The sequence below is a fragment of the Artemia franciscana genome, chromosome 13 (genome assembly GCF_032884065.1).
Source record: "Artemia franciscana chromosome 13, ASM3288406v1, whole genome shotgun sequence".
Classification (NCBI taxonomy): domain Eukaryota; kingdom Metazoa; phylum Arthropoda; class Branchiopoda; order Anostraca; family Artemiidae; genus Artemia; species Artemia franciscana.
This window is the reverse complement of record NC_088875.1, coordinates 29,938,489-29,952,665: the sequence shown is the minus strand read 5'-3', so window position 1 is coordinate 29,952,665 and position 14,177 is coordinate 29,938,489. Positions and strand designations below refer to the sequence as shown.

The 14,177-nt window shown below is 36.3% G+C and overlaps 1 protein-coding gene across 1 annotated transcript in view; it reads left to right on the top strand.

The window, feature by feature from the left end:
- The window catches only part of LOC136034780 (HEAT repeat-containing protein 1-like), a 138,529-nt gene that overhangs the window by 37,829 nt on the left and 86,523 nt on the right, over window positions 1-14,177 (top strand). The window contains exons 6-8 of the mRNA XM_065716192.1: window positions 1,432-1,596; window positions 3,928-4,087; window positions 6,567-6,752. Coding sequence (XP_065572264.1) covers window positions 1,432-1,596; window positions 3,928-4,087; window positions 6,567-6,752 — 511 coding nt within the window. The remainder of the gene's footprint in view (window positions 1-1,431; window positions 1,597-3,927; window positions 4,088-6,566; window positions 6,753-14,177) is intronic.

The following is a 14,177-nucleotide window of genomic DNA, read 5'->3' as shown; positions in this document are numbered from 1 at the left end:
ATTTGGCTGAAAATGGTAGGATTTTTCTTTGGTGTCTGCGTTTGGGTTACTTTATAAAAAATATGCTTCATTTTTATAATTGTATCATGACAGCATACTGCTTTTAGGCTGCTTTCAACACTTGGCTAAGCTTATTTCTTCACACACCAGTTCTGATTTAGCGTCCTACTTGTGTATGCTCTGTACATGTCTTTGTTCAAAATCTAACTTGTATAGGGCTCTTCAACAGACAAGGAATTGGTATTTAAGTATAGTCGTCGTCTTTAAACAGTTCTTGACGCATGAAAATAAGAAAGGAAATAATAAATGAAAAGAGAAAAATCGAAAAGCATTTGAACAGTTCTGTTTTTGTATAGTTTGTTTCATGGAATAACTGAACCATCTTAGTACATGTGTTAAATCCTTGTATTAATTTTTTCTTTTTTCTTAATAAAAAGACATATTCTATAAAACGATGGGTCAAACTTTGCTTGCCAAATATGATCATTTATTTTAAGTTTATGTGACAACCACGCATTCTCTGTTTGTTTCACTGGCTGTCGGCAGAACAGTCTCATATCGAACAAGGCTCTAAAATACTAAGAAATCATGCACACAATAGTTTCATGCGACGTAATGTCAAATAGTTTAGCTCTATGTAACTTGAGCCATATTATTCCAATTTTCGCCCATCTTATTACAACTTTATCCAATTTATCCTGCTCCAAGGGTTTTACTTAGCACATAGTTTTACTTGAACCCATATGTAGAGCTTTTAAAGATCAGTTTTGCACTCTAATCTCTTTTTAAATTACTTAATAGCCCATGCAGATATATAGAAAGTAAAGTTTCCCCGACGATTTCTTACCTCCACAGTTTTAGTTGTATTATAAGTAAGTTTTGGAACTGATGATAAACACCATTTCATTGTTCTGTATGTATACTGTAGTAAGGTGCAAAAATTCTACATTTAACGTAATATATTCCAAGTCTATGTCAGGATGTTTGTTTTGACTGGTGGCAATATTATGTATTGAAACCCAGAATATAACCTTGTGTGATATGTCGTTAAATGTAACTATAAAATGTATTTTATACCCGAATCTTCTAAAATATGAGTTGACTATTTATTTCTTTAATCAAAAATGCACACATGTTGATCCCTAGAGATTGGTTTTTGCCCTAGATAGGAGGACGTCAGTCCTCCTACTACCGAAAAAAATCTTCAATTTTCAGCAATTTCAATGCAGGATATGCTTATATTTCTTATCAAAAACACCAGGCACTCTGTCCTATAAATTATCAACTCTACATCAGATTTTTTTTTTTTTTTTTTTTTTTTTTTTTTTATTCCACTTCACATGTGTATATACAAAATCTTCATAACGACAACGATGTTTATTCAACAGAAAAACGCCATTGTAATTATAATTTTTCTTCCCTGTTTTTCAGTGCAATGATTGAGGTCATCGTTGAGCATTTGGCAGATAATGACTATACTAGCTTAGTGACTAAGCTGTTAAAATCTCTCCTCATGACCTGTGAGAGAGTCTATTCTGTTGCCTATGACCAAGCCTTACGAGCTATTTTCCAGCGAAAAGATGAATCCGAACCAAGGTAATTTACTTTTTTCGTGTTTAACCCTTGAGCGTATGAAAATGTGCGGAGCTGTCCTATGAGTACACTCTTGCGTTATAAATACGCGGAGGAATTTTCTAAAGGTGAGAATTTTCTGCGGAGGGGAGTTTTCCATAAGGAGGAATTTTCTGGGAGAGGGGATTTTTGTCTAAATTTTCTCGTCGTAGCAACTTACGACGAGCAAGTAAGATATATATATATATATATATATATATATATATATATATATATATATATATATATATATATATATATATATATTATATATATATATATATATATATATATATATATATATATATGTATATATATATATATATATATATATATAATATATATATATATATATATATATATATATATAATATATATATATATATATATATATATATATATTATATATATATTATAATATATATATATATATACTAGGATATTTATAATATGGGAGGGGGGCTGTTTTTTCTTCTATCTTTTGAAAAATTAGGCGAAGTTTTTCAGGCTCATAACTGGGATGGGTAATTTAAACGTAATGAATGTTAAATATTGTGCATCACCTTAATAAACCCAATTTTATTGTGTATATACCGATACAAAAATTTTAGTTTTTCGAGTGTTGGCCCGCTGTTGTACGAGTTGCTCTTTACTTGTAGCTTCAAAAAAGATAATTATCGTGATTATTTTATTGAAAAGACTGTCATTTTTTCTACGTTAAATAAGTTAACTCTTTCTATTGTTTTCTTTTAATGAACAAATTTTGTGAAGCGATCAAGCACCGCCTCAAAGATTAGGCAACTTGAAATATATATAACGAAAAGAGAAATCACCAATGCAACAGCACAAATACATTTAAAAAAAAAAAGGAGACAGATTAATATAGACCAGCACTTGAATGAGGCCTTAACCCTACTCATCCATACAATCACATAGGTCAAACAGCATAGCCATACACAATCAACCATAAAGAACAATCCATGGACAGGCAGTCATGTCGTCAATAAGTATAAGTCGTCATTTACCAAACAATAAAAACAGTAAAGACAAATAATTCAGAGGCAACAACCCCACAATTTTGTAGGTAGGAGCTTGAAATTTCTGCAATGGGGTTCTCTGATACGCTGAATGCGATGGTGTGATTTTCGTTAAGATTATATGACTTTTAGGGGGTGTTTCTCCCTATTTTCCAAAATAAGGCAAATTTTTTCAGGCTCGTAACTTTTGATGACAAAGACTAAATTGGATGAAACATATATTTAAAATCAGCATGAAAATTTGATTCTTTTGATGATGTAACTTTTAGTATCAAAATTCCGTATTTTATAGTTTCGTTTACTATTGAGCCGGGTCGCTCCTTACTACAGTTTGTCACCACGAACTGTTTGATTTAGCATTCGTTGGCAATATATTTTGTCTTTATTATTTTGAGAATTATTCTTATTTTTGGGATTGTATTTGTGATTATATAAAGTCGATCAAGCAAGGAATGTGATATAAAATTAATGGAAAGATGAAAAAACTGGATAGGTCAGATTGGCTTCTAAAAACTTCTAAAAAGTGCATTTACATTGCAATTCTCCTAAAGATCTTTTGCACTTTTAAGTCCACTTAAACAGACCATGCGTGTATCGCTGCGCAAGCCACGACAGGCACTAATTTTTTTTTTTTGTTTTTTTTTTACTATAGCGCTGAATATCGCTATGTAGCACAAAATTTTACTGATATTTTGCCTATAATTTTTTAGTCATTTATATTTAGAATCATTTTTTCATCGAATTGTAGACCGACTATTTGGCGAATCGTGAGGTAGGGGCGGTGGCTGGTTTGAAATGACGTTTTGGTTTGTACGCACCGTCAATAGTTTTTTTTTTGCAGTCATCTACGTTTTTTTCTGTATTTTCTTCGTGTTGATCCATTCTATGCTGTTGTTTACTTGCTTTCACCCTTTTCTTCATTTTGGTAACATGTATAAGGAGTTTCTTTTGCTATTACTATATTTAATAACAATACAATAATAATATTTCATTGGACAAGCCCTACAAAAACATTAGATATTTTGCAATCATTGCTCATATGGCTCATGGCCCAACAACAAACCTGGGTCCAAAACAAAAGGGAACAAAGGGAAACATAATTGAACCTCTTTTTTGCAACATTATCTAGATATTAGGAAGGTCATCCTCATTTTACAAAAGAAAATTTAATAAGAATTACAAAGAATTGTTAATTTTTTTTTATAGTTTTTTTCCTTGACGATCAACCAGATACGCCGTCAATGTATGATTAAAAATGACTATCATAATTTATTTTTAGAATGGTAAAAGCAAAGGAAAAGCTATGTTCAATCCTTGGTTTTGATAGCAGTTTGATTGAAGGAGATGGAACTACCTTGTTCATGAAGATGCATAATCCTGATTATGTGATCCGCCAGCAAGCTGTTGCAGCCCTAGTTGATAGTCTGAATTCAGGAAAGGTATGACCAAATTTTATTGTGGCCCTTACATTTGAATTTATATATCACTGTCGTTACAGATACACACGGATGCAAGCCTTGAAGCTGGGATGGGAAAGGGTGAATTAGGGAATTACATTCCCCATCTTCCGTGTGCTACTATAAGTAATTTAAACCAATTTATTCTGAACTGAGAGGTGTAATTTATTGAATACCGTTTCTTTTGTTGTTTCAGTGACAACTTTGTTTTATACATTATTAAATAATCACGGGACCGTGTAGGAATCATACTAGAAGACATTTTGTATAAAACGCAGAGGTTTCAATCTGACATATACTTTCTCTTTTCTCCCCAAACACTTGAAAACGGTGCGTTATTTGTGCATGCAGAAAAATAATGTAAATAAGCGACCAAAATGGCCGAATGAAAGGCCCAAATTTACTATTTGAAAACTGAAAGTTACCCTTATTCCTTCCTAGAATATAAAAAAGAAATTTCTCTTACGTAAGGAAAGAGTGAAGTTGGAATTTAAATCGAACACAGTTTATTACCTTCCAGATCGTGCGAACTATATCTAGAAAACTCAAATAAACGGACTCGTGTATGTTTTCCAATATCTGTAGAATTCTGATATGGGTGACTAATTGTATTCAATTTTAATTCTCTAAAAAAATCAAGGATTTTTTTCTACAGACATTGGAAAACATGCCTCAGTTTATTTGTGCTAGATTTGTAGAAATATCTTGCGCATACAAGAGACGGGGGGGGGGGATTTTAGACCTTCAGTTAAGGTTTTCAACCATGGAGGTTACAATGATAATCTCGATATGCTTCCCAACCTGTCCACTTTCGAAATAGCAACAAAAAAAGCTATTTTTGGTACCATACGGTACTTTGCGATGGAGTGAATGTTTCCACGGTCTTGCCTTATCCTGCTAGCCCTAACTGAAAACTAATTAAAAGAATTAACGAAAGGATGCCTGCTAACCTAAATATGCAATGCTAGATATAGACACATATTGTTTTTACTTATAGTTTATTGCCACGAACTGTTTGATAGATATTAGATTCAGCAAAAACACCTGTTTTTAAATCCGCCTGATTCGCCCGCTGTAGGGTTGTTTTTCAAGATTGAAGGCTCAAAATCTCATGTTAAGATTCTTGGACCATGACAAACTGATTGGATATCTTGGAATTCACATTTCTCGGCATTTTGACCTTCTTTGGGTAAAAACTCACGTTTTGTGGCACAAAGTGGCAGACAACTACACTTTAATGTTGTACGATCTTTTCAAATGAGTCCTCTTCCGACATTATATGACCGCTTGTTCTTTACGATCATCCCTGGGAAAATAAGAAAAAAAGGCGGCTCACCGGAGTTACCCGCGAAAAAAAAGGGATTCCCTTAATGTTCAAGATGGGGAACTGTAATTTCCCTGCGTATTGTTTTCGACCATGGTGATTCAACGGAGCAAAATCACCCTTGCGAAAAAATGAAACAAAAAAAGAAAGGAGAAACATCAGTACTTTCCATGCGAAAACATGATTTTCAATTTTTTTAATATGGGTGGCTGTTATACTCATATGTGCGGTATTTGACCATGGTGGCTCCACGGTTTGCTGCAAACGTAAAATCCTGATACCTTGAATCTATTCAGTATACAGGAAAGGGTTTCGGTGATTCCTATTTGGGATTTTCACCATGCTGATTCAAATTTTGTTGTGCAAACGTGAAATTCCGATACTTCGAATATGTTCAGTATCCAAGAAAATGCTTCGGTGACTGATATGTTTCTCTCGAATCTTAAAATTTTAGCTATCCACATACGTGCTAAATCCATTTACTTGATACCGGGTTATCAATCCAATGAAAAGACATATCTTCAATTTTAAAAGCTGGATACGGGACATGAACAACTTCGTTTTAAAGCTATTTTTCTGATTATTACCCAAATAAATAAAACACAAATTACGTTTTCTGCTATACGTAAATTGTTAAGACAAAGCCCTACTAATTACCATGGTATTGATAAATGTATTTATCTTATTTCCCATCATTCGCTCCCTCTCCCTGACTCCGCCGCCCTCTCTTTCTGTCAACCTTCCCCTTTCTTATTTTTCTTTTCCTTTCTCTCTCTCCCTCTCTCTCTCTTATGCATCGAACGAATATGTACATGAAAGACTTACTAGTGAAGCATGCCTACAACAAAATTTCAATCTTAGCCAACGGAGAGTAGAGCTCGATATGTCAGTTTAATACATTAATGAAAAAAAGCTATGCCATTTAAAATAAAGATTTTTAGACAAAAAGAAAGAAAAGACGAGAAAAAAAAACATAGTAAGGCTAGACGAAAGAAAACAGTGGAGATCACTCCAGTGCGATTATATTATCCAATGCAAAATCCAAGTTGAATCTATAATTCATTATTCCCCTCGCCCTGACAAAGGATATTCTTCAAGACGCACGTGAAATGATTCATGCCCTAATTCTTTCCGTAGATTGTCCTTTCTGACAGTGTGATGGAATGTATTATTGATGCTCTTGAAGATTCCAATCCCAACGTTGTCTCTGAAGCATTAAAAATTGGTTCATCGGTGCTTCAGCTACCGGTTGAAAAAGTAGCATTGGCTTTGAAGAAAGTTCTAACTCCATGTAAAGCTGGCGATCCTAATCTTTGGTCAGAAGTAAGTTGTATTTTTATATATTGAATTGTGAGAAGCGTTGTAAATTTTGAGCTCAACGGTAGGTAATATATATATTTTCTATTTTTTTTTTCATAAGAGGAAAATACTTTCACTTACAAATTAACTTTCATATTTATGTAATTGATGCATTTTTAGACGGCAGAGAATTGACATAGTCGGAATTAAATGATTAATATGCCATATAAACAAGGTTTTTACAGAATCATTAAAACCTTTTAAGAGTTCTTTGTTTTAGAGTAGTTTCTAATATTCACTTTTTAGTTGGAAATATTATTCATATTCATCTAATTGGTTGCGCTAAATAGGGAAGGTAAAAGTTTGTTATCGTTCTGTTGATGATTGTTCCTTTATAAGTAAAATGAAACAAAACGTAATAGCGCGTAAAAATGTATTAAGATAGTGAATGTTGATTTTTTTTTCATACATATGCTAATAAAAGTCAGAATATTTTGGCTGCTCATCCGGAAGACTTTTTCAATAAGGAAAAGAAGACTGGACAAAAAAGATTAAACACTTAAAACATGCTAGAGAGTAACATAAAAAGAGGAGAAAAACAACACAATAAAAGAAAAAAGAAAAGGTACTTTGATAAACTATAGTTGTTGTTTTTCAAAGAAACTATGTGTATTTTTAAAAATAAAATTTGTTACGAATTTGGAAGACCCATGTCATAAATTTTATGTGTGGTCAGCAGCATAGTGCATTAGAAATTGAACCTGGGAATTTTGGCTAATTTTGATTAGGAACTTTAAATAATTAGAAGCTTCTGAGACTAATTAGAAGACTAATATGACTTTACCCTTTAACGGTTTTTATGACACTTGGTGTCTACTAAGTGACATATAGCGATCACAAATTCTGTCGGTCTGTCTTTCCCGGTTTTGCTACTTTTGGCACTTCCAGGTAAGCTAGGACGATGAAATTTGGCAAGTGTATCAGGAACTAGTCCAGATTAAATTAGAAATTGTCGTTTCTCCGATTCGACCATCTGGGGGAGAGCGGGGGACGGTTAAATCGGAAAAATTAGAAAAAAATGAGGTATTTTTAACTTACGAAGGAGTGATCGGATCTTAATGAAATTTGATGTTTGGAAGGATATCGCATTTCAGGTCTTTTATTTTAAATCTTGACCGGATCCGGTGACATTGGGGGGAGTTGGAAGGGGGGCTAAAATATTGGAAAACGCTTACAGTGGAGGGATCGGGATGAAACTTGATGGGAAAAAATAAGCACAAGTTCTAGATAGGTGATTGACATGACTGGAACGGATCCGCTCTCTTTAGGGTAGTTTGGGGGGGATTAATTCTAGAACATTAGAAAATATGAGATATTTTTAACTTACGAAGGAATGATCGGATCTTAACGAAGTTTCATATTTAGAAGGACCTTGTAACTCAGATCTCATATTTTAAATCCCGACCGGATTGAGTGTCATTGGGGGCGGACCGGAAATCTTGGAAAACGCTTAAGGTTTAAGGTTCAATCGGGTTTAATTAAAAAAAGGAAATGGCTAAAACTTAAAGTACACTGCTGTGTGACAAAACTCACGTTGGGTGACTTAAACCGGAGAGATCAGGATGAAACTTAGTGGGAAGAATAATCGCAAGTCCAAGATATGTGACGGAAATAACCGGGACCGAATCCGCTCTCTTTGGTGGAGTTGGGGGGGGGGGTAATTCGGAAAAATTAGAAAAAACGAGGTATTTGTGACTTATGAACGGGTGATTAGATCTTATAAAATTTGATCTTTAGAAGGATCTTGTGCTTTAGAACTCTCATTTTAAGTCCCGACCAGATCTGGTGACATTGGTGGGACCTGGAGGGGGAAACTGGAAATCTTGAAAGGCGCTTAGAGTGGAGAGATCAGGATGAAACTTGATGGGAAGAATAAGCACAAGTTAAAGATATTTGATCGACATAATTAGAACGGATCCGTTCTCAATAGGAGACTTGGGGGTTGTTAATTTGGAAAAATTGAGGTATTTTAACTTAAGAATGGGCGAACGGATCTTAATGAAATTTGATATTTAGAAGGAAATAATGTCTCAGAGCTCTTATATCAAATCCCAACCAGATCTGTTGACATTGAAGGGAGTTGGAGGGGGAAACCGGAAATTTTGGAAAACGCTTATAAATGTCGTAGATACGTGATTAACATAACCGGACTGGATCCGCTCTGTTTGGGGGAGTTAGGGGGTAGGGTTCCGTGCTTTGGCGAGTTTGGTGCTTATGGACGTGCTAGGACGATGAAAATTGGTAGGCGTGTCAGGGAGCTGCACAAATTGACTTGCTAAAGTTGTTTTACCTGACTCGACCGTCTGGGGGCTGAAGGGAGAGGAAAAATTAGAAAAATAGAGGCATTTTTAACTTACGACTGGGTGATCGGATCTTAATGAATTTTGATACTTAGAAGGACCTCGTGACTCAGTGCTCTTATTTTAAATCCGGACCGGCATTAAGCTTCTGACTTTCCTTTTAAAGCAATCTATTGATTCTTAGAATTTTGCCAGAGCTCATGCCATATGAGCTCTTGGTTCTTCTGACCTCGTCACAAGTGCCATATGAGCTCTTAGCTCTTGTTTATCAGAGGCAAGGCTAGTAAAGGCCATACGGCTTTAATTTTTTGTTAATATTTTTTTTCCCAAGAGGCACTTCATATTGAAGGGGTTGTCGCGTAAACTTCGGAAGGGGCTCATTTGACTTCTAGTGCCGTTTTTAAGAATCAAAACTGATTCGAGGGCAACTAGCCCCCCTCCCTATGCCTTTTTTTCCCTAATGCATCACATAACTATTTTGAGATAGCAATTTTGTTAAAAATAGTTCAAAAATCATATTACAAAACTCCAATGCCGACACAACCCTCCAGGGCCCGGGAGCAGGCCTTATAAGTTATGTAGTGGGAGCATATGTGGTTCTTATGGAAGAGAGGCTCGTATAAACTTCAGAAAGGGCTTATTCGATCGGAAATCGAAAAGTTTAGTTCACTTTTTAAGAGTCAAAACAGATCTGAGGGCAACTAACCATTCCCACGCCCTTTTTTCCCAAATGCATCTGAAAATTTTTTTGAGATAGCCATTTTTGTTATAGTTCTATGATCATATAAAATAAACTCTGGTGTTTACGCAACCCCCTCAGGGCCTGGGGGCAGGCGTTGTAAGTTATGCCCTGGGGGCATATATAGTTGTTATGGAAGGGATGCTCGTATAAACCTTAAAGAGGGATCATTTGATTGGAAATTGCAAGTTCTAGTTCAGTTTTTGAGAGTTAAAAGAGATCGAAGGGCAACTAGCCTCCCCCTCCCACGCCCTTTTTCCTCAAACCAATCCGATAAGAACTTTGAAATAGCTATTTTTTCAAAAATGGTTCAAAGACTATGTAGCTGAAACTCAAGGGTCGACACAACCGCCCAGGGCCCCCCAAGGGATGGTCATATAAACTTCAGAGAGGCCTCATTTTATTGTAAATTGAAAGCTCTAGCCCACTTTTTAAGAGTCAAAAGAGATCCAAGTACAGCTAGCCCCCCTCCACGCCCTATTTTCCTTAAACCCATTCGATATGAACTTCGAGATAGCCATTTAAAAAAAAATGGTTCAAAGATCGTATAACGAAAACACTGGAGTCGACAAAATCCCTCAGGGTCCAGGAGCATCCGTTGTAAGCAATGCCCTGGGGGGCATATGTGGTTGTTATGGAAAGGATGCTCGTATAAACTTGACAGAGGGCTCATTTGATTTAAATTGGAAGTTCAAGTTCAGTTTTTAAGAGTCAAAAGAGATTGGAGGGCAATAAGCCCCCTCCAGTTTTTCTCCAAGCCCATCAGATAAAACTTTTGTGACAGCTATTTTGTTAAAAACAGTTCGAAGGTCAGATAAGAAAAGCTCCGTTGTCGACACACCCCCCAGGCCTGGGGGCAGGCGTTGTAAGTTATGCCTTGGGGGCATATTTGATTCTTATGGAAGGGATGCTCGTATAAACTTCAGAGAGGGCTCGTTAGAATGGAAATTGAAAGTTCTAGTTCACTTTTTAAGACTAAAAAGGGATCGGAGGGCAACTAGCCCACCCCCATGCCCTTTTTTCCCCAAACCCATCCAATACAAATTTTGAGATAGCCATTTTTTTAATAGTTCATTGGTTTGATAACAAAACTCTGGTGTCGACAAAACCCCCCAGGGCCCAGAGGCAGGCGTTGTAAGTTATGTCCATGGGACATATATGGTTTGTATTAAAAAGATGCTCGTATAAACTTCAGAGAGAGCTCATTTGATTGGAAATTGAAAGTTCTAGTTCACTTTTTAAGAGTCAAAACAGATCGCAGGGCAACTAGCCCCCCCCCCTCCACACCCTTTTTCCTCAAACCCATCCGATAAGAGCATTGAGATAGCCATGTTTTTTAAAAATGGTTCAAAGATCATATAACGAAACTCCGGGATCGACACAACCCCTTAGGTCTCAGGGGCAGGCGTCGTAAATAATACCCTTGGGGCAGGTATGGTTGCTATGGAAGGGATTCTCGTATCAACTTGAGAGAGGGCTCATTTGATTGGAAATTGAAAGTTCATGCTCAGTTTTTAAGAGTCGAAAGATATTCGAGGGCAACTAGCCCCCTCCCCCTCACTCCTTTTTTCCCGAAACTCATTCGAGGAAAGTTTTTTGTAAGCTATTTTGTTAAAAATAGTTCAAAGGTCAGATGAAAAAAAAAACTCCAGTGTTGTTACCCCCCCCCCCCCCCCAAGCGTTATAAGTTATGCTCCGGGGGGCATATTTACCTCTTATGGAAGGGATGCTCTATAAACTTCAGAGAGGGCTCATTTGATTGGAAGCTGAAAGTTCTATTTCACTTTTTAAGAGTCAAAAGAGATATGAGGGCAGCTAGCAACTCAACGCCCGTTTTCTCCCAAAACTATCCGATACTAATTGAGAGGCCATTTTTTTTTAAATAGTTCCAACATCAGCACAAACCCAGAGTCTGGATGCAAGTGATAAAGTTATGCCCCTGGGGCGTATAAGGTTTGTATGTAAGGGTAGAGCCGTCCTGGCCGAGTGGATGTGGGCTGGATTCAAGATTCTTTGTCTGAGAGGACGAGGGTTCGAATCCTAGTTTACCCAATTATTTAGTTTGGGACGGGGGTCAGTGGCGTGACTCTGTAAGCTCAGCCAGATTCGACCCACCTCTAAATGGGCACCTGGAGAAATCTGGGAAAGGTAAACAGGAAGGGTGTACGAAAGCATAGGATGGTTAGCCCCCAATCTCCCATTGCACTTTCTGGCTGAAGGGCCGAGAAACGGAAATCATATAAAGAATTAATTGACCAATATTTGAACTCATAAAATGTATTTCCGGTTTTGTAAATGTAGATTTAAGTTAAGATAGAATTTTTCATATTCCTACCGCGGCTGATACAGCTTTGCCTCAGACTGTTTTCAAATATAACTATAGATATGAGTTCAGAATCAAAAATAAGTAGATTAATTGGGTCTGGTTTATTCTACAGAAGTCTTAACACCTAAAGCGAATTAAAACTTTCTAAAGTTTCCGAACCGGGACAAAGGAAATATAAATGACGACCAGGACACAGGGACACAACTACAACGGGGACGTCGGGGGGCACAGGGGGATATATAAATGACGACGGGGACACAGGGAATGTTCGATTAGCAATCACCATCAACAAAGCTCAAAGGCAATCATTAGAATCATGAGGTATAACTAAAAAAACTAAAAAAAGGTAAAAAACTTAAAAAAAGACCAATTCAAAAACGAATGTATATACAGACCGGGACATCGGGACACAAATGACGACCGGGACACAAGGAACATAAATGACGCCCGGGACACTCAAAGAGAAATCACAGACTGGGACACCGGGACACAAATGACGACCGGGACACAGGGAATATAAATGACGACCGGGACACAGGGATACAACTACAACGAGGACGCCGGGGGGCACAGGGGGATATATAAATGACGACGGCGACACAGGGAATGTTTGATTAGCAATCACCATCAACAAAGCTCAAGGGCAATCATTAGAATAATGAGGTATAGATCTGAATACGGATTGTTTTCCCATTGACAATTATATGTTGCATCTTCAAGAGTCGGTAAACCTGACAATCTATTTATATGCACAGACAATGGGACATCGAAGAATGTTGCATATTCGCAAGTTTTACGTAGTTAAAAACATACATATATGTCTATCTATATTGACAGGTGGGACATAGGGACACAACTACAATGGCGCGTAACTAATATGGCAAGTAACGACTTACGCGTGTGGGGGGGCGAAGCGCCTCCACTAACTAGGTGTTGGGGTGGCGCGAAGCGCCACCCCAACAGCTAGTATTTGTAATAATAATATACAAAAGCTTTATCACCTCGTTTTAAGCCTAATGTCAGATTAGTCATTTGATTCTGATTTTTAATTGATTTTATTATTTCAACCTACAATATTTTTTTTGACAAAATAAAGCTTGTCGCATTATTTGTGAAGTTTTTTAAATTATTAACGAAAATTGAATCATGCTTAATTTTGTCTTTTCTTTAATTTATTTCAAACAAAGTTTAAAGTATATTTGTGTAGAACCATATGTATAACCCTGAGCACATTCAAAGTAATTTATTTCGGGGTGGGGACGTATTTGTCAATACCACAGACGAATTAATTAACAGGAAATATTTTGCGACTTTAACGGATAATGCTGAACAGTTGGAAAGTATAGATAATTGCTGATGATGTGGGTTTGGAAGAATTTCTACGTGTGTGCATGTTTACGATCATATGGCAATAATTGCAATACAACCAGTTAGTTACTCATTTACTGTTGTTGCTACAATAGCAATAAAAAAAGAACTTTTTAAAAGAAGAGTAAAGAGCCATATGAAAATAATAGCAGAAATACAGTCTTACAATAATCAAGACGTATAACGAACAGAAAATGAAATCCAAAACGAACAGAAATTAAAAGAAACAATCACATACAGTGTAAAGATGACACATACTGATATAGTGAATAAATATGACCTAAAACGAGTAAAAATTTGTGAAAAATCAAATAAAACTTAAAACGGACGGAAATTACTACAAACAGGAGTGGGGCTACTGCCGCCCCCTTCTTAAATTTTTAAAGGTCAATGCGTCATTTTCGAATTGTTGAAAACTATATGTATTTTTAACAGTATTTCTTAATTTGTCAAAACATCAACGAAAAATAAAAAATTAAACAAAATTACAGTAATAATCAAAATGGCCAGAACTAGCTTATGCAAATAAACTGAGTGAAGCTTGAGGTAGCTAGGACACTGTTTGCGGGGGAACGATGACAGATTGCCAGAGATTATTCTTTTCGACTATCCATTTGGGGCCGAGCGAAAAGCAGGTCGTCCTGAAATGGGGAGAG